Genomic DNA, 25,663 nt, shown 5'->3' with positions numbered 1-25,663 from the left:
TTTTTTGTAGCACTGGTTAATTTTTAAAATTATGTTATTATATTATCTGATTATCCTCACTGGAATGTAAGCCCTATGAGAGAAGGGATCTTTCCTGTCTCGTGCGCCGTTTAATCCTCAGGGTGAACCTGGGATTCGAAACTAAGTCTGACTCCAAATTCCGCGCTTTCAGCCACTACATTATGCTGCTATTTGGTAAAGAAAGCAGAGGATGGGCTTCTGCGTTTTCAGGCAAGCAAGAGTGCAAAAAGAGATACCCTACGGGGAGAAGGGAGCAGGTTGAAAACATCCGGCCCTAGGAGCGCAGCGCCCTCTCGTGACCTTTCTCTCCGGAAGCGTTTGCAGCCCTCTGGCGCGAGTGCGCACGCGCGGCCGCCGGGGTCTCTCTCTCTCTGGGTCGCGCGCGAAGCGGGGACGTGAGGGGAGGTTCCGCCTCCAGGGTAGAAAGGCGCCTGCGCCGGCGGTGCTCCGGTCGGGACGCGCATATCTCGCTTCCTCCCTCCCTGACCTGTACGCGGGTGGGCGTGGGAGGAGGCGGGGAACACTGGAGGGGAGCGAGGGGGCGGGTGTCGCGGGAGGGAAGGAGCGAACCGGAGAGCGTCGTCCTGAGAGGAGTGAAGGCGGCAAAATGGCGGACCGCTTCTCCCGCTTCAACGAGGACCGAGACTTTCAGGTAAACACGGGCGTCGCCGAGGTCCGGGGAAGGCGCTGGCCGAGCCGGAACCTCCTCATCTCTCGCTCCCAGCTCGATTTCTCTCCGGGGTCTGCTCCGGCTTCCGAAACGGCTCCCTTTTCTCCCTCCTCTGATTCCTCAAGGGGCCTCCCGGTTTGAGGCGAGGCCGCATCTCCTCTCACCCCGTATCCTCTTACCTCTTTACCTCAGGCCGCCGGGTTTACGGCCTCGGCCTGTTCGGGCTGCGGGTTTGGGAGCCCCAGCCTGGCTGCTGGGGGTGGGAGGAGGGCTGTGCTGCCCTCGGGTGTGCCCAGCGTGTTGCGGGCGCTGGGCTGTCTCCCAGGGGACACGGCGGGTTGGGTTGGGGTGGGAGGGGGGGCTTGGGGCGAGTGTTGCTGAGACCGGGGCTCCCGAACCCCTGGATTTTGCTCGCACGGCCCTTCTTGGGGTCCTTCCCCCTCTTTCCTCATTGTAACAGATAAATCCCTTTCATTGTCTATGTTTCCATATCCTCACCCGGAGAAAGAGGGCTTTAGTTATCAGACGCCTTCTTGGTTAGTCAGACATTGAGATTTCTCCGGGCGTAAATGTTGCTGTTGTCATTAGACCATTAAATGGGCTTGGAAAACAGTAAGTTACAGGATGATGGTCGATGTAAGCTTAGCCCTAAATCCTACCTCGAGAGATTTGTAAGAAGCGTCCTGATGATGGACTCCAAGCAGGTGATGACTAGTACCAAAAGCTTGATTTTTTTTTCTTCAGTTGCAGACGTTGTATGGAAAAATGTCCTTGCCGTGGCAAGCATTATTGAGGAAAAAATTAAGGCCAAATTAGAACAACACGTCTTTCGGCTGTTTCGAATACCTTCCAGTTAAGCATTGTTACCGCAGCAGTTTCGGGTACTAAAAGGGATTTAGCAGACATGGGCTTAAAATACATCCTCTATCTCAAAGAAACCACTGCATTACTACCGCATATCCTGGCAACAGCAGTTTGGGTCACGGGATGCCGAGCTCAAATTATTATCCCGCTGCAGATCTTTCTCAGAGTAACACGGGAATACGCGGGATAGGTTTCGGAAGGCAGTTTGAAGGCTTTAAATTCCCCGAGATGTTTGGGTTGGTAAATAAACAGGTAAAACAGTTAAGCCAACACTGTTAACAAGCTAGTGCCTAGAACGCTTATGAGAAGTTTTGCAGCAGTGAAGGATCTGGGGCTGTTGAAAAGCCTTGTGATCACGCGCCTGCTGATAGCTGCAGCACAACACAGGATCTCAAGGTGTTTAAGGCTATAATGCAGGTCCTGGGAAGTTGGAAGCCATCAGTTCATATTAGCCATTTGAACCCTGGGAAAGGTGATTTTTTTGTTTGTTTGTTTTAGGGAGCACCATAAAACATGAGTAGGCTGCAAGATGTGTGGGATTTATTGGTAGTTTTTTAAGGAGACATGTTGGTAACAAATCCTCAAGTGCTTTTCAGAGGAGAGAATTTGAGGATCACTTAATAAAATTGAAAATAAATAATATGGACAACTAAGTTTTGAGGGGAAATGTTTGTCAACCACAGGATTTCAGCAGTCAAACAAACAGGATTTGCAGGGCCCTGAAAGATTTTGAAAACTGGGGAGCAGAGTATGAATGTCGTCACCTGAAAAAACTGAGAAAGCCTCTACTTTTTCAAGTAAGATGACTTTCTCTTTTGATGCTGTAGTTGCGTTTATATAAGATCTGCTTTTGGTTGCTTGGTAGTCCTTTGAAGATACTACATATATTTTATGCACTGCTTTTATATTGGAATACCCAATTCCTGCTGTATTGGGTCAGCCAGGTAAATATTGGTATTTAAAATTCGGATGTCCCAGCATTATGGATAAATAGGGCATTGGTAATGAAAAACTTTTAGACAATTACAGGATAATAAAACTTCTGTAAATTATTGTGCTAACATTAAAAAAAAACATTCATTTAAAAATACTTAAAAGTACTGTTTTCTGGATGTTTTAATAAAAGGGAAAATATAGATTGATTTTCATTAATGATGTCATTTGATTTAGTTATTGGAGAGAAGACATAATAGGATGCGCCTGCATATAGTATATCTGAAACGTTGTTCAAGGTCAGGTTATTCAAAATTAACTGTGGCCTTCTTTTAAGGCTTTAAGTGATAAATGAGGTGAAGCTAGTAAGTACACTTGAAAACAGATCCAAAGTAGGTTTCCAGACACAGTGCACAGATCCTGTTGCTTTAAACAGATCTTTTTCTAGTACTGGAAATTTTTCTGTGCACCTCCTCTAGTAAGTTCTAGATGATTATCATTTTCTTTGCCTTTAATTTGGCAAGATAATTTAGAATTTCACTCTTTGCCAGTTTACCATCAAGTGCAAATTTTGGGGAGTTTGAATACTGTCTCTTGAATTTAGTATGGAGTCAGAGGTGGCTTCACTATTAGATTTTGTGAACACTTAAAGTTTCAAAGGTGTCTTGTATAATATAGTGAGGAGCTTAACTGGTATGCCACTTGAAGCACTTATGAATATAAAGAGTAATTATTATCAGGGACATATGTTTGAAAACATTTGATAACTTCATTTTAATAAACAGGTACTATTCTATGAGCTTTATGTGTGTTATCTCATAATCTTCACAATAACTCTAGGAGGTAGGCACTATTACTCTCATTTTCAAATGAGGCAGCTCAGGCACAGATAATTAAATAACTTGGCCAAGTATATGCAGCTGGTAAATGGCAGAACCTGGATTCAGACTTTGGCTTTTTGACTTTTGAACCTGTGCCCATGACCATTATCTCTACTGGCAATTATGTATTTTATATAACTGTAATCGAGTCATCAAATGTGTAGGATAAACTTATAGGTCACAAAGAATAAATGAGCTTTTAGAGAGGTGATACAATTACAGTTTTTACTCTGTTCCGTTTTGTGCAGATCTGTTTCTCGTTGGTCTCCCAAGGCTTCTAGGGAGGCTCCTGACAGTAGTAAGTTACACCTTGTTGTACAGGATATATTGTTAACTTGTTTTAGTTCAGACATTCTTTTGTGTACCCCTTTTAAGTGGTATTTTATCTTTGGAAGTCTTTGTGATTTAGGCTGATGTATTTATTTTTTTAATGTTTTAAGAGTTTTAACTACTCCTTTAAGAATCTGACCTCAATTTCTGAATGAGACATGACTTCTGCCTACGTTTACCAGATTAAGGCATACTTGTTCACAGATTGAAATGTTACACAAACTAATGGAAAATAACATAGTATAATTTACAATATAGATGTGTTCAGCACTTTGAACTACAAGTTCACTAAAGAAAGTATTATTTGTACAGTGATGTACAGCTATGAGGTGTACACACTGCTTAGCATTTAGTGGTTGCGCAGCTATTAGCGATGATGCAGCTGAATGTTAGTGAGGAAATGTTCTTCAGCTTGTGTACCTGCAGAGGACTGGTGATTTAGAGTAGCCTCTCATTTCTTCTTGTTCTGAATGTATTCTGCATTAGATTTCTAATGAAAAGGAGCTACAATAATAGATCAGTGAGTGATAATGAGAGAAACAACTATCTTAAAGGTGATAATAAAAATGTAAAAATTACCCAAGAACTTCCTATAACCTATATAGTAATCATAATGGTACACAGCAATAAGCAAGTCATGTATTACTTTTATGTAGTATGTTTGTAGGATTCCTTTTTGTGTTCCATATATGATACCAGGATGTGACCTTCAGATAATTCTTAATTGAGACCATTAAGTCAGGAGGTTTACAGTTTTAAAATATTTAGGTCATAGAAATATATTAATATATTTTCTGTGTGGGTCTGTGTAATAGAGTTGGCATTCTAATGCAGGCATGCCAGAGATCACACATGGGCAGGTGTTCTAATCTCTGTTTCCTGTGTTTCCTATCATCTGAAAGATGCCACTAGCTATGAAAATCATTGTCAGCTTTGCTTGGGAGACTGAAACTTATGCAAAATCATTACTGTTTTGTTTCCCATATACATTATGATAGGTGGAAAGGATTGGAACCAAGGCTGTACAAATTTCAAAATACTGATGATGAAGTGGCATGATTATTATTAGCAGATGCAAAATTATTGGTTAGTATATTCTCAAGGGATCAAGAGTGGCCAAAGAAAGGTCAGCATAAAGGAAAGCTCTCTGGTGGTGATTTGAAGGGTAGAGGGTATATATTTAAGGCAAAAGGCACTTAAAAACGTGGGGCATATTAAGGAATAACATCATAGAGACACTTATAATTTGCGTTGAAGGGAGGATGGGGTTGGCGAGAAGTGTGATCATAGGGCTCCATGTGATGGTACCCTTGTTTATTTGTTTTCAAAGTAGGCATGGAAGACCAAGAAGAAACAAGTAAGATCTAGACAAATAAATCGTTAGGCTGAGTGCCGTCAAAATTATAGAAAAATAGGTGTCCCTGTTGTATTCCTTCCTTTTAGTCTGTATGTGTCACAGAATTCTCATTAAAGTACTGCGAAGGATTCTTTTATCACATTTTCTCAGGTCTTTAAGTTATATAACCAGAACTAAAGTTTGTGACTTAAAATTTTTTTTAACGTATATAATTAGCTATCCTGATTGTGCTGCTTCATTGCTGAGATAATTTCCATATAAATTCAGTCTATTTGGGTACATGATAAAATGAATAAAGAACAGTCTGTTTTTTCTTGATGTGGTCAAGATTACCATTTTTGGAAAAGTTGTAGCAGAAGTTCATGAAATCTTGAATTATGGATTTGAAACCCATGTAGAGGTTTCATTTTTGTTCTTGTGATTTAATAAGTTTCTAATATTTTATTAATGAAAATGGATTCCAGCTTGAGGTAGACATCCAGTTCTTGAATTCTATTCAAATTCCTTCCTGAAACAACTTGGTACTTTATGCCTGGCATTCTCTTTTCATATTAGCATTGCCATTTAGTATTAAGTGAAAGCTGACTCATGGCAATTACCAAAGGAATTACAAATGACCACCACAAGTCCTGAAAGAAGGCATTGATTTGATATTGCAGTGAATACCAGAAGATGTTGTAATGATTTTCCAGTTATAAGAAATGAATTGTCCATTTAACTTGGAAGTCTAACCAAATGTGCTTAATGCATATTGTATTAATCAGTGCAAAAAATTAAATATGCTCAGGCTGAATATACCGTGTTGTCATTCTTACACAAAATGATATCTTTGGGATTTAACATACACTTAGTATTTTATACTAATTTAGGAATGTATGGGGAAAAAGTATAGCTAAAGTTGGTTTGGCATTGTACATAGGTTAATAGCACATAATGTTTTAGTAAGTGCTATAGAGAGTAAGAAATTAAAGTTAGGACCCAAAACCACGAGTTTCCTGTTTCTTGCCTTAATTCTTCTTCTTACTGACAATCTTAGGGTAAGATAAATCTTGTGTTTTGTGTCAGTCAAGCAACCAGAAAGTTACCTTTGTAATATTACATTTACTCTCATCTCGTGAGGTTCCAATTATTTTTTGCCATCCTTGCCACTCTTTAGCAATTACATTGATTTCGAGAGGGAATTTCAATTTATTGCTGTGTTTTATAGAACTGAAATACAAAATAGCTCTCCAGGTTTAAAGTTGTAATAGAGAAAAGTCATTGATTATGGTGTTTTTTTTTTTTAAAAAAATAAATTTATTTATATATTTTTGGCTGTGTTGGGTTTTTGTTGCTGCGCGGGGGCTTTCTCTAGTTGCGGCAAGCTGGGGCTACTCTTCGTTGCAGTGCGCGGGCTTCTCATTGTGGTGGCTTCTCTTGTTGTGGAGCAGGGACTCTAGGCGCGTGGGCTTCAGCAGTTGTGGTGCACGGGCTTAGTTGCTCCGTGGCATGTGGGATCTTCCCAGACTAGGGCTTGAACCCGTGTCCCCTGCATTGGCAGGTGGATTCTTAACCACTGCGCTGCCAGGGAAGTCTAATCATGTTTCGTATCTGACATTTTAAATAATGATTGTTGGAAAAGTTAGTGTTCGTATCTCATGGTTCATGTAATAGTATTTTTCCAGAGTTGATGAGAGAAGAACAGCTTAATTTTTCACCCTCTTTATAGGCAGTACTGATAAAAAATCAAGAAATTAATTTGATACTTTAGGTCTTGACTATAGAAGAAACTAAAGCTGATGCTTGTGGATTATATGCTGTAGTGTCAATAATTTCTCTTGTTGCTATGAGTAAAATTATGGAATATTTTTAAAGAAGGGGCAAAAGTGGTTGAAAATTTAATTGGTTTAATACTACTTTAGGGTATCATCTGCACAAGAGATGCAAAGGAGTTTATTTACTTCAAGAATATTTTTTAGAATATAAGCTAATTTTAAAAATTGTTAAAACAATATTTGAATAGGGGTTGTACTAAGAATAGTATGTATGATTATGTGGCGGAGTTGGTTAAGAAGTGGTGTTTTTCAAGGAGCTATTGTTTTAGCTGGAGAGATAACAAAAGTAATAATATTAAGTTTATTACACACAAGACTAGCATGATTATCAGATGAATAGTATTATAGTCAATAAATGCAAAACCCTAAGGAAAAGAGAGAGCCCTTAAAATGGAATAATTAGGTGTGCCTTTATGAAGAAATTAGCATTTAAACTGGGTCTTGAAAGATGGGTTTGCATCCTTGCAAAGGAAAAGAATGGGAGGCATTCAGTTGGAGAAAATAGGGTAAAAGTATAGAAGTGGAACTAGCAGAATTGGTTTTTGTAGGACAATGAATAAAACATTGGGAATAGGGGAAAAGTGAAAGCTGGGGATACAAAAGTAAGTTTTATTTTAATGCTGTAGCCAGGCATGTACTGGCTATTTAAGGTGTTGTTTAAGCAGGGGAATAGACATAGGAAGATTGATTTAGATACAGTTGTGTTAGATATGCTTTACATACAGTTAAAGCTGTGATAACCAGTCTCCATTAACCAAAATTAATGTGAGTGGGGGCAAGGGAGTAGAGGGCGTATACAAGGGCTATGTGATTTTAAGCGTGGCAGAGAGATAAGTGAGGACTTTTGGGGTGGAGGGTAGAGAAAAAAGTTGGATCAATGGATTGTAGGTTCTAATGGGGTTTAAGAATTGTTGGAGTGGAGGTACTAGAGGGAATGAGCTGGAAGGACAGAAGGTTGTGGTTGGAGAGCACAGTGTTTGAAGTAGAGATTATGGAAGGGTTGAAATTATTAGTAATGACCATGAGAGTGAAATGGCTAAGGTAGAATGGAGGTCAAGATCATTATAGGAAAGGAAGTTAGGGAACTGAGGCACCAGGGTGTTGTAAAATCATCTAACCTGGATATTAGAATGGTAATATTGTGTAGTTGAATAGTCATGGTTTAATAAGTGCCCTTGTATACATTCTTGTCTAATTCTCCCAGTAACTCAGCAAGATAAGTAGTATAGGTAGTAAGTCTTTCATAGATGAAGAAACTGAAGATAAATTAAGTATTTGCCTAGTACAGAGCTGAGTTTTGAACTTTAATCTTCTGATTTCTTTTGTAGCATTCTTTCTGCTGTGGTACATAGTTTGGCCTCTTTTTGAGGAGATGAGTGTTGGTATTGTCTACATTATGCAAAGCATTGTTTCTCTTTAATAAATAGCAGCATTTTCTACCAGTTAACTAACTGGTAGGAAATAGTTGGTATGCTTATCATTAAATATTTTTTTTCCCAGAACCATCTCAGCTTAATTGGTTCTTCATGACTTCTTGCTTGCCTTTTTGCTGTTTATAGGCCTACCAGAAATTCCATTCCATTTCCCAAACATTTATTGAGTGCCTGTTTGTTAGCACAGCATCATAAAAAGATAAGAAAATAAGATTTTTAAAAAATTAGTCCATTTTGTTAATTTGTTCCAGTAAAAGAGTAGATGGCAGAGAAGAGTGGTACTTCTACTGGGTACTGTCAAATTAGGGTACCAGAAACTTATCCATGACCATTATAACATCAAAAGTTGACTGCTGTGGAATCTAATGATGCTACTGTCAGCTACTATTTTTTGAGTAGTTTTACATGCCAGGCCTCGTGCCAAGGCGTTTTGGAGATATTTATCTAATCTAAGCAACCATCCAAACCAGGTGGTGGTATCCTTCATTTTACATAAGAGAAAACTGAGAAATTGAGGCCACACAGTAAACTCAGTTTTGAACCTTGTTTTCTCCTAAAATATGACTTTTCCTGTCTTTCCTGATTGTTTCAAGTATAAGATACAAACGCACTAACTTGGTTTCTAAGACTCTTAAGCATCTGGTGCCATTGTAACAGGTGTATTTCTTTTCTTCCCCCTCATTGTCCTGTCCTGCCATTTTATGTAGTTTATGTTATTATCTGGACATGCTAGGCTCTTTCATTGTTTTTTGTTTTTGCATATGCTCTTACCTGCCTGGAATTCCTACTACTCCTTCTTTTTTTTTAAAAAAAAAAAAAATTTATTTATTTATTTGGTTGCACCAGGTCTTAGTTTCGGCAGGCAGGTTCCTTAGTTGCGGCATGCGTGTGGGATCTAGTTCCCTGAGCAGGGATTGAACCCAGGCCCCCTGCATTGGGAGCAGGGAGTCTTATCCACCACGCCACCAGGGAAGTCCCCTTACTACTCATTCTTCAAGACTCAGTTTGCTGTTGTCTCTGTCGTCTTCCCTAGGCAGAGTTAGTTGCTTCATTTTCTGTGCTCCCACAGCACTTTGGTCATATTTCAGTAACAACACTTTTATTAGTAATAGTAGTAGCTAACAATACAGAGTGCTCTCTGTTAGGTACTGTGGTATGCATTATTATATTATGTAATCCCCTGGTAAGGTGGGTTTTATTTTTATCCCCATTTTACAAAAGAAAAACTTACCCACTTCACACAGCTAGTGAGTCGAAGAAGTAGGTTTCAAGTAGTTTGGACCAGTCTCAGCCTTTAACCACTGTGTTGTTTTATTTCTCCTACGGTATACTTTGTAATACTTATTATAATACTTATAATTTATCTCATCTCCCTGGACGTGGAACTCCTTGAATGCAGTCTTTCTTGTTTTATTCATTTTTCTAGTATTGAGTCAGGGTCTGGCACCTACAGGTTGCTCAGGTATTTGAATTAATGGTTAAGTAGAGGCATGTATGTAGGAAGGAAAGACTTCGTAGAGTCTAAGAAGAATGTCCAGACTTGGTGGCTCAGCTTCCTGCTGTGCTGTGGATTATCTAGGTTGACCTGTTAGTTCTGTAACATCCTAAAGCCAGTTGAAGGATATTTCAAGTGTGGAGGTTGTCTTACGGAGAGTTATAATCTCACTTTATTTTATATTGTATATAATTTCAGCAATCTTTTAGTTGTGAGTTTCCTTTTGTGTGACACATTGTACATACACATTGTTTTTCCTTGGACTAGTGCAGAATTTTTGTCAAACGTCTAAATAGATAGACATTTATCATACCAGCCAGTGGTGAAAAATAGTAAGCATTGCTATGGGTCTCAGAGGACTTCTTTTTTTTAAATTAATTAATTTATTTTTTCTATCTATTTATGTCTATCTTTGGCTGCGTTGGGTCTCCATTGCTGCGCGTGGGCTTCAGTAGTTGTGCCACGCAGGCTCAGTAGTTGTGGCGCATGGGCTTAGTTGCTCCGAGGCATGTGGGATTTTCCTGGACCAGGGCTCGAACCCGTGTCCCCTGCATTGGCAGGTGGATTCTTAACCACTGCGCCACCAGGGAAGCCCCTCAGAGGACTTCTTAACTATTGTCTCCATATCTTTTTGAATGCCTCAAAAATGGTTTACTGACTTTGCCTGCATTTCTGAAAAAGGTCGACTTCTCCTATGCGGTTTTAAAAAGTTCCTAATTTTTCAGTGTAATGAGTTTTTGGAAACCAGTCCTTTCTTGTTCTAGTCAAATTATCCAGAAAATTTGATATGTCAAACAGATGTACGTGTATTTTTAGATGAGTGTGTGATATGCTTATACCCTTGACTCAGTGTAATGTGTTTTCAAGTTCTTAGATATTTACTGAGATGATTTAGCCAGTTATCTTTCCTACCAGATTACATAGAGTTAAGTTTTATAAGTGAATTTATTCTTCTGGGTTACTGACTGGCCTCAACAGTGCCTTAAAATAATAATTCATTATTTTGTAACTCTTTAAATCTCAAAACCTATGCAGTAATACTGTAGTGTGATCATCTGGAATTTACAGCTGGGGAAACAGGCCTAAACCCAGAGAGTGGTTTGGTAATCTGCCCAAGGTTATACAGCTAGCAGACAGTAATGATTTGATTTCTGGTGTCTCTGACTTCAGAGATCTTTGGCTTTACGATAATATACTGGAAGGCACTGGAAATCAGACTATATCATTAAGAAAACAGTAGTGAAGAACTGGGGTTTTTGAGGAATTGACCACAATGGTGTTTCTGTCTACTTTCTAAATTGAAATAAATTTTAAATATACTAATAAAAAAACAATAATCCCCCAGAATGTCCTTTTTTTTTTTTTTTTTTCTGGCCAAGCGGCTTGTGGGATTTTAGTTCCCCAACCAGTGATAGAACCTGGGCCCTTAGCAGCGAAAGCGTGGAGTCCTAACCGCTGGACTGCCAGAGAAGTCCCAGAATGTCCATTTCTTTTTGGATAGGTTTTTCATCCTGAGACATTTTCTTTCTGAATTAAGATAATACTAGAATTAGTTTATTTGGAATGAGTAGGGCAGAGGGAGACAGAGATGAATTCTCATATTTATTTGTTGACAGAGGAGGACTGTTTTTATTCATAGATGAAATATGAAGCTGTTCTGTATGGCTCTGTCTGCTAAACAAAACTATTTTTGGTCCATGGCAGGTGGAATCAGCATCATTATACGTTTTGTATTTAGAAAGTCCAGATTATAAACAAGTATGTTATTTGAGTTGTGACGTAGGACTGTGATTAATATATACACTTGGAGACATTAGACAATCTCTAAGGGGCTAATGGTAAATACAGTACAAAAGATAAATTTTGGTTGGGGAGATTTGGAGCAGAGAGACAGGAACATCTACAGTATGCAGCTAAATAGCCAGAGCCAGGTGCTAAGATAGGGTTGGCATGAGTGGTACAATAAACTGCCAAAGATAAAACTTTTAAACTTGGCTCATACATAGTCTAGATAGGAAAAGCCAGACAGGATTTAAAATCTCAGTCTGTATAATCCTTGTGTTAATGATTGATTTGACTATTCAGATCAGAACTTTGGATCTGCCGACTTTGACTGTGAGTAATGGTTTTCTTTTTTTTTTTTTAAGAAATGGTATTAAATTTTAATAGTCATAAGAATATGGAAGAGACTCACCTCTTTAGGGTCTTAAATATTGTGTTTTGCTATTTGAAATTATGGGCTGTTTGTTGTGATCCTTAAAGAATTGTCCCACACTTTTCTTTAGCTCTAGTTTTCCCTATTAATTACCATATAGTTAATCACTGGAAAAGATACAGCTGTGGGATTATGTGGATTCCGAAATTAGCACTGGTTAGCAAAAAACAAGATTATTTATATGGATAAATTTAGGGCAACCCCTGTCTCTATTTATATTTAAATGATCACTACAGCTAAATTTGTAATGAAAAGTTTCCACATTAGTCCTGTGCTTGGAAGCAGAATCCTTGACCTGTAAGGAACTGGAGCTACCATGTACTTTAATGACACGCAGGTCAGTCAGTTTCTATTCATTTGTAGTTAGACCTACCACAAGTTGATACTTTTTTGAGAGAAGAAGCAGTTGAAAGAAAGTCAGCTGGGTGTATGTATACATGTGTGTGCATTTAAAAATCTTTGACACATTTTTTGGTGTGTGCGTGTCTGATCTTTTTGAACTTACATTTCTGATCAGCATAAATGAAAAACTATATTTGAATTCTGAAAGCAGGTAATATTTAGAAAGGAAGAGTTGATTTAGACAATGGAATAAATGTTCAAAGCAGTCATCATTGAAACCAAATTTTAAGAATGCTCTAACATAGGATCTGTGAATTTTCACTAGGGTGACCCAGTGTTTGGTTTATGCTTCTTGTCCTGGCTAATTAATAACGATTAGCACTCCCTTTTACTCTCAGAGTGCCCTGGTTTGTATGATACGATCATTTTACCTCTAACGGGGTTTGAGAGATCTAAATGTGGTTTTGAAAGCAGGGTAAAGCAGAAAAAATTACTTCTCTTCAAATCCCTGTTGAGGTCTTCAGATAATCGGATGCTATAGACTATTTTTGGAAAGAAGGATCTTAGTTCATCTGAATGACTTGAAAAAAATTTTTGTGGGGGAGAGAGGCAAGAAATAAAATATCATTATCATCATCATCATCATCATCGCTACTACTATCATAGTTTGTGCCCTGGGAGTTTGAAATCACTTTTTATATCCCTTCCTTTGTTCTTCGTTTTGCTTTTCTAGTAACGACATTCAGAAGGGACAAAAGGATTCAGAGTGAAAAGTTAAACCGCTTAACCTCAAAGACAACCACTATTTCCAATTATATGTGGGTTCTTTCAGAGTTACTTAATATATACAAGCATTCTCCATTCTACCTTTCCAACGGTAGCATGCAAGCACATTTTTCAGCACTCTAATTGTTTTCTCATAATAATATGCTTTCAATAATAATAATAACTAAAAGATTTTTGTTTTTATTTTAAACTAATTTATTTTAAACTTATTTTAGACATATGGAATGGTCCCAAAAATAGTATAGAGGGTTTTGGTATATCACTCACCCAACTTCTCCTGCTACAGTATTTGTACAATAACCATAATATAATTATCAAAACTAGGAAATTAACATTGGTAAAATAATATTAACTAAACCATAGAGCTTATTTGAATTTTACTACTTTTTCTACTGATGTCCTTTTTCTGTTCCAGAATCCCATCCAGGATTCCACATTGATTACATTTAGCTATTCTTGTCTCCTCCAATGTATAACACATCCTCAGTCTTTCCGTGTCTTTTGTGATAACTAGGTTTTTGTTTTTGTTTTTTTAATTTTTATTTGGAGTATAGTTGATTTACGATGTTGTGTTAGTTTCAGATGTACAGCTATACATATACATATATCCACTTTTCTTTTTTTAAAGATTCTTTTCCTATATAGGCCCTTACAGAGTATTGAGTAGAGTTCCCTGTGCTATACAGCAGGTTCTTATTAGTTATCTCTTTTATATATTGATAACTAGGTTTTGACTAACTCTGCTTTCTATAGGGAATATTATTTCAGAATTATGGAGGCAAGGTTATTTTTTTAAATCTTTGGGCTTTGTATGGGAATGTAGTGGAAGGAATATGAGACTAAGAATCAGAAGCCTTTGTGAATTTGTGACAATCTCTGTATCCGTTTATGTATCAGTTCTCTTGTTTGTAAAATAGTGATGATAAAAAAAAAAAAATCCCCTAAATTCAGCTGATTCCCAGATCCTGTATTGAGTATCTCACTAGCTTATCCTAATAACCTTAGGATAAGGTTTCTAAAGGTATTTTATAAAACTAAAAGAAGCTGTACATGTCTGTGTGTATGGAGTGGTATTGACCCTTCCCAAAACTTTTTTTTTTTAAATAAACCTTTTATTTTAGTACAGTTTTAGATTTACAGAAAGATTGCTAAGATAGTACAGAGTTCATATATATACACATAACACCTCATATACTTTGTGCCCATTTTCCCCTGCTGTTAACATTTTACATTAGTATGGCATATTTGTACTAAAGAGCCAATATTGATATATTAGTAGTAGTAGTAGTAGTAGTAGTAGTAGTAGTAGTAGCATTTGGCCTCACCAAGAGGCATGTGGGATCTTAGTTACCTGACCAGGGAACGAACCCGCACCCCCCTGCATTGGAAGCGTGGAGTCTTAACCACTGGACTGCCAGGGAAGTCCCTTAATACATTATTATTAACTTTATTCGGATATCCTTAGTATTCCCCTAATGTCCTTTTTCTATTCCAGGATGCCATACAGGATATCACATTACATTTAGTTGTCATGGCTCCTTAGACTCTTCTTGACATTGAGCAAAAATTTAGTTAATGTTATAATTGTCATTAATTTTGAGTAATTAATACTTAATAAGTATTTCAATTTATCATAAGTACCTATATATATTCTCTAGCTCAGTGGGGCCCTATGCTTATGTTTATTGTATATTTGTTTAATCTTCTAAAGCAAACCCTTTGACTTGTACATTTGTGTTTGGGGCATTGTTAGATAAATTTATGACTTACTTGATATAAAAGCCTTCATTAGGAGCATGGATCCAAAATTTAACGTTGTTCCTATAGGTAAGAAAGATTTGCTTTAAATGATCTGTTTCGGGGGAAACAAGGGACTGCTTGCTTCCTTTGCTAAAGAAAAAGGAAGAGTTTCATATATCTTCTTTGATCACCTTCATGCCCAACAAAAATATAGTCCTTCTTAACTCTTCTTTGAGGAAGGAGCTATCTAGTCTTCAAGGCAATTCCCTCCAAATCTCCATTGTCTTTGATCTTTTCCAGCTCCCCCTTTGTTTTCTTTATATTTGGTCCTCCTCCCCACTTCCTTAAAAAAACTTAATAAACAGTTTTAAAAAGCAAATCTTACTATACTACTCTCTTTCTTAAAGACCTCCACTAGCTGCATATAGCGTAAATCATAGATCAGAGAATAAATCCTGTGCTCTACAAAGCCAGCCTTATACTTTTCAGTAGAAGAGTCTCCACACTCCACCTGCACCTGGCTATGATCCAGCCCCCTTCCGCTTTGAAGTCTTGCTTGATACTCCTAGTCTGTGCTCCCCCAGCTCTTCATTTACATCTCTGTTATGGCACTTAACCATATTGTAATTCACTGTTTAGCTATTTCCTTCTCCTTAAGGCAAATTCCTTAAGTCCAGGCACTCTTTCTTTATCTATGTGTCCTGTGCCAGAACACTTCCTAGTAGATGACAAAAAATTAGTGAATATTACATGTTGGGTTAGAATAACATGTCCTTTTATGTAAATAAAGAGAGAAGAGGCTTGTTTATACAAGATGATTTTTTAACTGTTGTAAGGACTCAGTATTTCCACATCCTTGCCCTTGTCCCCTAATTTTTTCAGTCTTTTGAAGGTGATTTGTGGGATTCCCTGGTTGTCCAGTGGTTAGGACTCAGTGCTTTCATTGTGGTGGCCTGCGTTCAATCCCTGGTCAGGGAACTAAGATCCCACAAGCTGCGTGGTGTGGCCGGGGGAAAAAAAAAAAAAAAAAAGGTGATTTGCACTGTTCAAATTATGCCCTTAATGGGGTGTTTTTTGTAAAATACTTTTTCCCAGACATTCTGTTAGACTCAACTTGTAGGTAGAACTTTAATCTTATTCCTAGATATAGCATGTAGTCCAGTAGCCTCTTGTCACAGGTAAGGAAGCTTTGTGCTAATAACGTCTTTAATTTTTTAGAACATTGTGCCCCCTTTATTAAAATGTATTATTAAAAACAGTAATACAGGGAGTTTTCTGTGTGTGTGCTTGAGGCAGGAGGGGTGCACTCCTGCTGCACTGGCTACAGGAGTTGGGGGGTGAGCTTGGCGGTGACGTGGTGCCCTCACATGACTGGGAGCTGCAGAGCAAAGCAGCCTTCATCCCTCCAGGGAAAGTGGAGCAGGTCTGTGGGTATAAGTGTTGCGGTAGTGCACTCGTGGCGAGAATCGGAGAAGCAAGAGACAGCAAGGATAGGCCTAGGAAAATGAAGAAATGGAGCAGCCCATGCAGAATGGAGAGGAAGACCCCCCCTTTGGGAGGGGGCGAAGGCCACCAGCCAGCAGGAAATAATACACAGGGAAAGGCTCTCCGAGTTGCCTGTAATTTCCAGTGGGCCATACCCAGTAGACAGGTCAGTGATGGGATGGGTGGAGATGGAAATGTGCATGGACGGGATGAGAGAAATCAGGAGAAAACTTAGGGAGCTGCAGTTGAGGAATTGTCTTTGTATACTTGTAGGGGAGCTCTCTAATCACCATGACCATCATGATGAATTTTGCCTTATGCCTTGACTCCTGCCATTTCCCTTGAGATTAATACTGTGATTCCCAACGTTGTTTTCTTTTTCCTTTCATTTTCCTGATATGCCTTTACTGATCCATTTGCTGTGAATCTTATGTAATTTCCATGTGTCAGGTGTTACCACCTTCTAATTAGAGATTGCCTTGGCACCCAATCTAAGTTTTTCTGTCAACAGTACAGTTTCACCCATTCTCCTGGAAAAATGTAAAGTTAATAAAACAATTAAAAAGCTTCTAAAAAAGCAAAAAAAAACAAACCCCCAAAACGAAAACAGAACAAGTAGTACAAATATAAAAGTGGATACTGTTTAAAAGTTCAGGCTACATTGTAACAAAGTAAAAAGTGAAAGTGCTGCATTCTCCATTTCATTTCTTAGAGGTAATCATTGTTATCAGTTTTACAATTTTGTAGTCAGTTTTTTTTTTTTTAATAAATTTATTTATTTATTATTTATTTTTGGCTGCGTTGGGTCCCCGTTGCTGCGTGCAGCTTTCTCTAGTTGCGGTGAGTGGGGGCCACTCTTCATTGTGGTGCGCAGGCTTCTCACTGCAGTGGCCTCTCTTGCTGCGGAGCTCGGGCTGTAGGCCTGTGCGCTTCAGTAGTTGTGGCTCGCAGGCTCTAGAGCGCAGGCTCATAGGCTTAGCTGCTCCGTGACATGTGGGATCCTCCTGGACCAGGGCTCGAACCCGTGTCCCCTGCATTGGCAGGCGGACTCCCAACCACTGCACCACCAGGGAAGCCCTGTAGTCAGGTTTTAAAATGGACATACTGTTTTGAAGAAATGCTTTAGAAATTTTGACTACGGGTTTACTCAAGTTATTAACTTCTTTTGTTGCTACTTACAAAAAAATATAGACTTTATTTTTTAGAGCAGTTTTAGATTCACAGCAAAGTTGAGCTCAAAGTTCAGAGTTCCCATATATCCATTCCCCCCTTCACATCAACTGTCATCAGCAATTCCCACCAGAGTGGTACATTTGTTACAAGAGGTGAACCAACATTGACAAATGATTATCAACCAAGGTTGTAGTTTACATTAGGGTTCACTGTTGGTGTAGTTCAGTGGTTTTGACAAATGTAGTATAATGACATGTATCCACCATTATAGTATCATACAGAACAGTTTCACTGTCCTAAAAATTTCCTATGCTCCATCTATTTATCCCTTCTTCCCCTTTAAGCCCCTGGCAACCACTGTTTTGTTTTGTTTTGTTTTGTTTGTTTGTTTTTTTAACTGTTTCCATAGTTTTGCTTTTTCCAGAATGTTACATATTTGGAGTCATAACAGTATTATAACCTTTCAGGTTGGTGTCTCTCACTTAGTATTAATAATATGTATTCAAGATACCTCTGTATCTTTTTGTGGCTTGATAGTTCATTTCTTTTTAGCGATGAATAATATTCTATTGCATGGATGTACCACGGTTAATCTGTTCGTCTATTTGACATCTTGGTTGTTTCCAAGTTATAGCAATTATGAATAAAACTACTATAACTGTCATGTGCAGGATTTTGTTTGATAAAAGTTTTAAACGCATTTGGATACCAAGGAATGCAATTGCTGGATCGTGTGGTAAGGCGGCTATGTTTAGTTTTGTAAGAAACTGCCAAACTATCTTCCAGAGTATTATTTTGCTTTCCCACCAGCAGTGAATGAGAATTCCTGTTGCTCCCACATCCTTTCTAGCATTTGGTGTTTTCAGTGTCTTGGATGTTAGCCATTCTAATATGTAGTGGTATTTCATTTTAACTTGCAATTCCCTAACGAAATAAGATGTTGAGCATCTTTTCATGTACTATTTGCTATATGTATATTTTCTTTGGTGAGGTATCAGTTTAGATATTTTGGTCAGTTTTTAATTGTTGGTGAGGTATCAGTTTAGATATTTTGCTCAGTTTTTAATTGAGTTGTTTTCTTATTGTTTGAGTTCTTTGTATATTTTGGATAATAGCCCTTTATCAGATGTGGTTTTTTTGCAGATATTTTGTCCTGATTTGTGCTTTGTCTTCTTATTCTCTTGACAGTGTCTTTCACAGAGCAGAAGTTACACATTTTAATAAAGTCCAAACTTATAAATTATTTCTTTCATGTATCATGCCTTTGGTGTAGTATGTAGAAAGTCAATACCAAACCCAGGGTCACCTAGATTATTGCTAGCTTTTACTTGATTTTCATGTCATCACGTTTATTTTGGTGGTAGATGAAAGATGTTTTATGCTTCACCACCAAGGATTATTGGCTTTGTGGTTAACATTTTGCTTTTGTGAAAATTGATGGTAATTATGTTTTTGTAGTAACAAATTTTAAATGTCAGCCTTTTTTTTCCTATAGGGTACATTTAATTCAGTTTAAATCTGCAAATTCGTGGAATTTTAGACCAAGAAACAACATAAAAGAGTGTCTAGTTCAAATTCATTTTATAAATGAGTACAGAATGGATGAGAACTATAACATGATTTGTATGAGATCAAACAGCAAATTAGTAATAAGAATAGGACTTAGGGCTTCCCTGGTGGCGCAGTGGTTGAGAGTCCGCCTGCCGATGCAGGGGACACGGGTTCGTGCCCCGGTCCCGGAAGATCCCACATGCTGCGGAGCGGCTAGGCCCGTGAGCCATGGCCACTGAGCCTGCGCGTCCGGAGCCTGTGCTCCGCAACGGGAGAGGCCACAACAGTGAGAGGCCCGCGTACCACAAAAAAAAACAAAAACAAAAAAACAAAAAACTAAATTTTAGATGTTTGTCAGATGTTTTTCTTCAGGTATACTTACCAGCTCCTGTCACATTTGCTTAACACTGCTTAATTCTTGTCCACACAGTCTTACACAGTCTTTTTGATTTTTTCCCCCTTCCATTTAATTTCAAATTAACATATTTCTATATAGTTTTAAAACTTTTGTGATGACTCCCTAATTGTTGCATTAATAAAATAGTATTAAGCTCTTCCCCTGTTGGACATTAGTTTCTACTTTTTAAAATATAGAAGAAGTGTTACCGTGAATATCATCTGCAATTTAAATTTGTAATAGCTGTGGAAAATGTGATATTCTTCTCCCAGTGTTCCCCCTCTTACCTTTTCCTTCTGGGAAAAAAGTCACAAAGTAACGCAGCATAATGCATAACTATATTTATTTATTTAAACATTTTTAAAAATTACTTTTTATTGGAGTATAGTTGCTTTACAATGTTGTGTTAGTTTCTGCTGTACAGCAAAATGAATCACCTATACGTACACATATATCCCCTCTTTCTCAGATTTCCCTCCCATGTAGGTCACCACGAGCACTGAGTAGAGTTCCCTGCTCTACACAGGAGGCTCTCATCAGTTGTCTACTTTGTACATAGTATCAGTAGTGTATATACGTCAGTCCCAATCTCCCAATTCCTCCCACCATCCCCTTCCCCCTTAGTATCCATAAGTTTGTTCTCTACGTCTGTGTTACAACTATATGTATTTTTGAATCAACACTATTTAAAATACATTTCTGGGGAAATATTTTAAAATCTATTTTAAAGTGGTATTGATGCAAAAATACATATAGCTTTCATTTTAAATATTGAGAGGTAAACATAAAATGATTATGATTTCTATTAGGGTATGAGTATTAGAGTATTTAAGTATAAAGTTCAAAAGAAAAAAAACATGCAGTTAAAAACGGGACCTCCATCTCATCTCTTGTCTCTTAGACACTTAGGTTTCTGAGTTAACCTCTAGAATCAGGCTCGTATGTATTCTAGAGCTGTCTATGCATGTTTTTTACTTTGTTTTATTTAATTTTAAAAACTATCAGTAATATTGATTTTTATTTTAACACATGTATAGATGCAAGTAACTACCACTATAGTGTGTTTACAGCATAGGATTTAAGCTTTTTTAATGCTTAAAAAATATTTTTTTTAAGGGTGGAAATGTAGAAATACTGGCTTTTCCCACCCTTTTTCAGTTTTTTAAAAAAATTAAAGTATAATTAAGATATAGTGAAATTCACCCATTTTATTTATTTATTTATTAAAAATTGAAGAATAGTTGGGGCTTCCCTGGTGGCGCAGTGGTTGAGAGTCCGCCTGCCGATGCAGGGGACGCGGGTTCGTGCCCGGGTCCAGGAGGATCCCACATGCCGCGGAGCGGCTGGGCCCGTGAGCCATGGCCGCTGAGCCTGTGCGTCTGGAGCCTGTGCTCCGCAACGGGAGAGGCCACAACAGTGAGCGGCCTGCGTACCGCAAAAAAAAAAAAAAAAAAAAAAAATTGAAGAATAGTTAATTTACAGTGTTGTTAGTTTCAGGTGTACAGCAAAGTGATTCAGTTATACATATATATATTCTTTTTCAGATTATTTTCCATTATAGGTGAAATTTACCCATTTTAAATGTGTATAGTTTGTGTTTTAACAAAATGTGTCATAGGGGACTTCCCTGGTGGTCCAGTGGGTGAGACTTCACCTTCCAGTGCAGGGGGCCCAGGTTCAATCCCTGGTTGGGGAACTGGATCCCACATGCATGCCGCAACTAAGAGTTCATATGCTGCATCTAAGAAGTCCCGTGCAGCAACTAAGACCCGGCACAGCCAAAATAAATAAATAAATAGGTAAATAGATAAATAAATAAATAAATATTTTTAAAACCTGTATCATAGTGTAGCCACCACCACAGTCTACAGCTCCTGTCAACCACTGGTCAGTTTTATTTTCTCTAATTTTGCTTTTTCCACATGCTATATGAACAAAATGACACTTCAGTGTGGTTTCTTTCACTTAGCATAATGTGTTTGAAATTCATACATGTTTTTGCTTATATGAGTAGTTTTTTCCTTTATATTGCTGAAAAATAGTCCATTGTACGGGTGAACCATAGTTTTTAAATCCATTTCCCAGTTGAGGGACATTTAAGTAGTTTCCAGACATTCACAGGCAGGTTTTGTGTGAACGTAGGTTTTTCCTTTTACTTGTGTAAATACCTAGGGACAGTATTGATGGGTTATTTGCTAAGTGTATGTTTAAGTTTATAAGAAACTGCCAAACTGTTTTCTAATGTGGCTGTACCATTTTACATTCACACCAGCAATCTATGAGAGTTTCTGTGCAATTCCATCAGCACTTGATATTGTTGGGGGTTTTTTTTAAGCTATTTTAATAGGTGCATAGTGGTATCACCTTGTGATTTTAGTTTGTATTCCCCTAATGATTAATGATGTTGAGTGCTTGCCATCTATATATATTCTTTGGTGAAATGTCTGTTTAAATCTTTGCCTACTTTAAAACTGAGTTTTCTTATTATTGTGTTTTGAGAGTTCTTTATGTATTTTGGATACAGGTCTTTTGAGATTTGTGAATATTTTCTCCCAGTCCAGGTTTTCAATATTTTCTTTTATAGATTGAGCTTTTGGGGTTGTATCTTAAGAAATCTTTGTCTCGCCCGAGGTCACCAAGATTTTCTCCTGTATATTTCTTCTAGAAATTTTATAATTTTAGGTTTTACATTTAGGTCTGTGATACATTTTGAGTTATATTTTTATTATGGTGTGAGGTATGGATTGAGGCTCATTTTTTTACATATGAATACCTAGTTCTAGCACCATATGTTGAAAATACGTATTTCTCTGTTTTTGAACCTTTGTCAATCAATTAATCATAAATATTGTAAATCAACTGTACTTCAAAAAAACATAAATGTGTGGATCTTTTCCTGGACTCAAACTGTATTATTAATGCTCTTTTGTATTGTGTTAGATAGATGCAGAATGATTTGAAAACTTAGCTGTGTTTAGAATCTGGTATTTATGAACAGTAATTTGTAGGGAATTCTCTGGTGGTCCAGTGCTTAAGACTTTGCGGTTTCACTGCCGCCCCGGGTTCAATCCCTGGTCGGGGATCTAAGATCCCACATCCCGTGTGGCCACCCAAAAAAAAGATTTTGCTAATGATTCATGATCTATTTGGAAAAACTCGAGTTATTTCTCGTGTACTAAGGATGAACTGGAATGGGTTTTCCCAGATGGCATTTTCTTTTTTGTAGAATTACTTGGTAGTTCACTAATAATATCTGTTTAAGTGTTTGTGCTTTTATTATATCATTTTTGATAGTGATAAATTTGGGAGCAGTTCTTCTTTGATTTGAAACACGGTTGTCCTAAGTTAACTACTCTAAAGATTTAATTATTTTAAAAATAGTACCCAATTATTGTTGGTAGTTTGAGATTATTCTTGTTTTTGTTTTTTTTGTTTTTTTTGCGGTACGCGGGCCTCTCACTGCTGTGGCCTCTCCCACCGTGGAGCACAGGCTCCGGACGCGCAGGCTCAGCGGCCGTGGCCCACGGGCCCAGCCGCTCCGCGGCACGTGGGATCCTCCCGGACCGGGGCACGAACCCGCGTCCCCTGCGTCGGCAGGCTGACTCTCAACCACAGCGCCACCAGGGAAGCCCGAGATTATTCTTTTAAAATTAGATCATATCAAGCTATAGAATGAAAGAGAACTGTGAGATTTGGCTGGACATTGGTGTTCTATAATACTGTGAGGTTTGAGTTAATCTAATTATCTGGATATTTATTATTTCGGAATTTAGCTGTACTTTGCAATTAACACCTTTTAAGTAACTGTTAAACTTTTAAATGTTGGAATAGAAGTTAAAATGCCAAGAGGCAGGTGTTATTTTAAAGAGATCGTTGGACAAAATATTGAAGATTAAAACAGACTTTCAAGATTGATAGCTATTTTTTCACATTTTAGTGTTTGTTGATGATTGCTTTTTCTCATTCTTGGAAGGGATACCTGCTATTAAATCCTATTCCATTTTTAAGATTAGCTTTTTGTCTTTGGAAACCCCACTCCTGTCCTATTACTCCTTTCTTTTTTTGGATAGACTCTACCACACAGTTTTATTATTTTTAATGTGGTAAAATACACATAACATAAAAATTTTCATTTTAATTATATTAAAGTGCACAGTTCAGTGGCATTAAATACATTAACAGTGTTGTACGACCATTATCACCACTGTCTAGTTGCAGAACTTTTTCTTCACTACAAGACCACCATTCTTCTCCTTAGGGACTTCACATTCTGGTGAGGGAAACAAGTAATCTAATGTTTATGATACAGTGTGGCAAACTATATGTTGGAGCTTGCTATCATTAAGCTTTATTCTTTCAACTGAAATTTTACTTTGAAAAAGCAAAGTGATTTTTGGTTAGGTTAACATTCAAGTTGTCATACCACTCCACACCTGAATTAAATTTAGGCTAGACTGAAGTCTTTAGTCTTTTGACTTAGGTCAGTTCAGGACTCACAAATCCTCATACCCTCTACTTTGTAACACGAAGGAAACCGGAAAATTGATACTCTGATTTAAAGCCAAAGTACGGGCTCTTCCTTTCTCATGGAGCAGAGAAAACCAGGATTAGAGAGAATTTCCTAGTTGTCTGCACCTGTCCTCAATTGAGCTGTTTTGACTTATTCTAATTGCAGTGACAGCTTGCTTGATTGTGGTCAAATATGGCATTATACAGGCATGCTTATCTCTTTTGGCAGATCATTAGAGGAATAGCTGTATTTGGGATACTGTGTCAAGAGATTGTTTCTGAATTCCTTGAAACTTTGGAGTTAGAACTTGATGATTTAAAGTTGAATGTTTTAGCAGTTTTAGTTAAAAGCAATGTTGTCAACATTGAACAGTATTGTGATACAGATTTTATTTGCATTCTGCCGTTAGGGTTTATTTTCTGTAGCACAAGATTGTTTAGGAAAAGTGAAACACAATACAGCCCTTTGTTTTTAAGATTCTGCAGTCTTCCTAATACAGTCAGCCTATGAAAGAGTCGATAGCCCAAATGGTTGATAATGTTTTAGTTAGCAGTTTCAATGTTCATCATAGGAAGACGAGTTCACATTATTAGATCTAGACTTCTGATTGTTTTTATAAATTTAAGAAAGTCTGAATTTGTGGCATAGTTTGATTGTTTACGGAAAAAGAATGAAAAGTTAAAATAACCCCTAGTTTGATTAGTTTTACTAATAATTTTGGCATTTATTGCTTTCAGAAAAAATAACTGTTGTCTTGTTTTTTCAGGGTAATCACTTTGATCAGTATGAAGAAGGACATTTGGAAATTGAACAAGCATCACTTGACAAGCCTATAGAATCGGTAAGATCAGTGCTTAATTTTGGGTCACAAATAGGTAGTGTTCGTGTGACACTTGATGTGAATGAAGTTAAACTTATTAATAACTTATAGTACAGTTTAGAGGTCTTGCATGCCCTACAGTAATCAAATAGAATTTGGGTTGTAATCTAATATTTAATATGTTGGGAAATCAGTGAAAAATCTAGAGACAATTTAGAATTTCGATGGAAAAATATCATTTTTGGCCCATACTGATATCCTGTTAAAGATAGCAAGTTGAAGTTTAGTGTTTTTGTAAATTGAATAAAGGAGTAAAATGTATTTTGATCCTTTAAAAAGCTTCACCTTTCCTGGGCAACACAATCATGTGTGAAATGTTCCATTAGGAACAGTTAAGGACTAATATGTTTTATTTACCAGACTCTTGTGAAACATGGTAATTTTGGTTTCTGTGGCTTGAGATGTCTGGTGTTTGTCAAAAGTTGATTGTATCTTTTCACACAACTTAATTTTAAATATTGATGCAAAGCAATAGAACAAGGAGATTTATTTTCCTGACTCTTAACTTTTGAACATTATTTTTATTTTGAAAAGCCCTTTATTTTCAGATTACACAGCCCATTGTTAAAATGTCTAAACTTGTCAGTATTGTCAGTATTTAATATTTGTGCTTAAGTGTACGTATTTAATAAGGGTTTCAGGAATTTATTGGTTAACTTGAATGAAAAATCATCAAAGAGAGAATCTCTATAGCAGTTAAGACATCCCCCTTCTCCCTTTAAGAAACACTAGCTTCTCCTCCTCCCTCAGGAAAATAAGGCAATTTAGAGAGCAGATATTTTAACT

General features: G+C 37.5%; 1 protein-coding gene, 1 long non-coding RNA gene and 1 pseudogene across 10 annotated transcripts in view; all 3 read left to right on the top strand.

Annotated features, from left to right (window-relative positions):
- Window positions 1-550: 550 nt before the first annotated feature.
- The window catches only part of GPATCH8 (G-patch domain containing 8), a 98,489-nt gene continuing 73,376 nt past the window's right edge, over window positions 551-25,663 (top strand). For 3 of the 9 annotated variants that reach the window (XM_027098954.1, XM_027098950.1, XM_027098952.1), the window contains exon 1: window positions 24,758-24,838. Coding sequence is in view for 4 of the 9 variants with exons in the window: in XM_027098945.1 (XP_026954746.1) it covers window positions 629-673; window positions 2,239-2,352; window positions 24,764-24,838 (234 nt within the window). In the remaining 5 variants the exon portion in view is untranslated. Of the gene's footprint in view, window positions 674-2,238; window positions 2,353-24,757; window positions 24,839-25,663 lie in introns of those variants that run through there. The other 6 variants (XM_027098949.1, XM_027098948.1, XM_027098945.1 and 3 more) reach the window with 5 other exon arrangements.
- LOC113615922 (uncharacterized) lies at window positions 10,392-20,583 on the top strand. Its single transcript, XR_003431159.1, has 3 exons — window positions 10,392-11,279; window positions 17,761-17,764; window positions 20,571-20,583. It is a non-coding gene; the product is annotated as an uncharacterized LOC113615922 (long non-coding RNA).
- LOC113615921 (protein BEX3-like) lies at window positions 15,867-17,171 on the top strand (annotated as a pseudogene).

Source organism: Aethalodelphis obliquidens, unplaced genomic scaffold (genome assembly GCF_003676395.1).
Source record: "Aethalodelphis obliquidens isolate GAN/ISIS:26980383/991018 unplaced genomic scaffold, ASM367639v1 scaffold126, whole genome shotgun sequence".
Taxonomy (NCBI): Eukaryota; Metazoa; Chordata; class Mammalia; order Artiodactyla; family Delphinidae; genus Aethalodelphis; species Aethalodelphis obliquidens.
The sequence above is the reverse complement of the archived record's forward strand: the minus strand, read 5'-3'. Positions and strand labels throughout refer to the sequence as shown.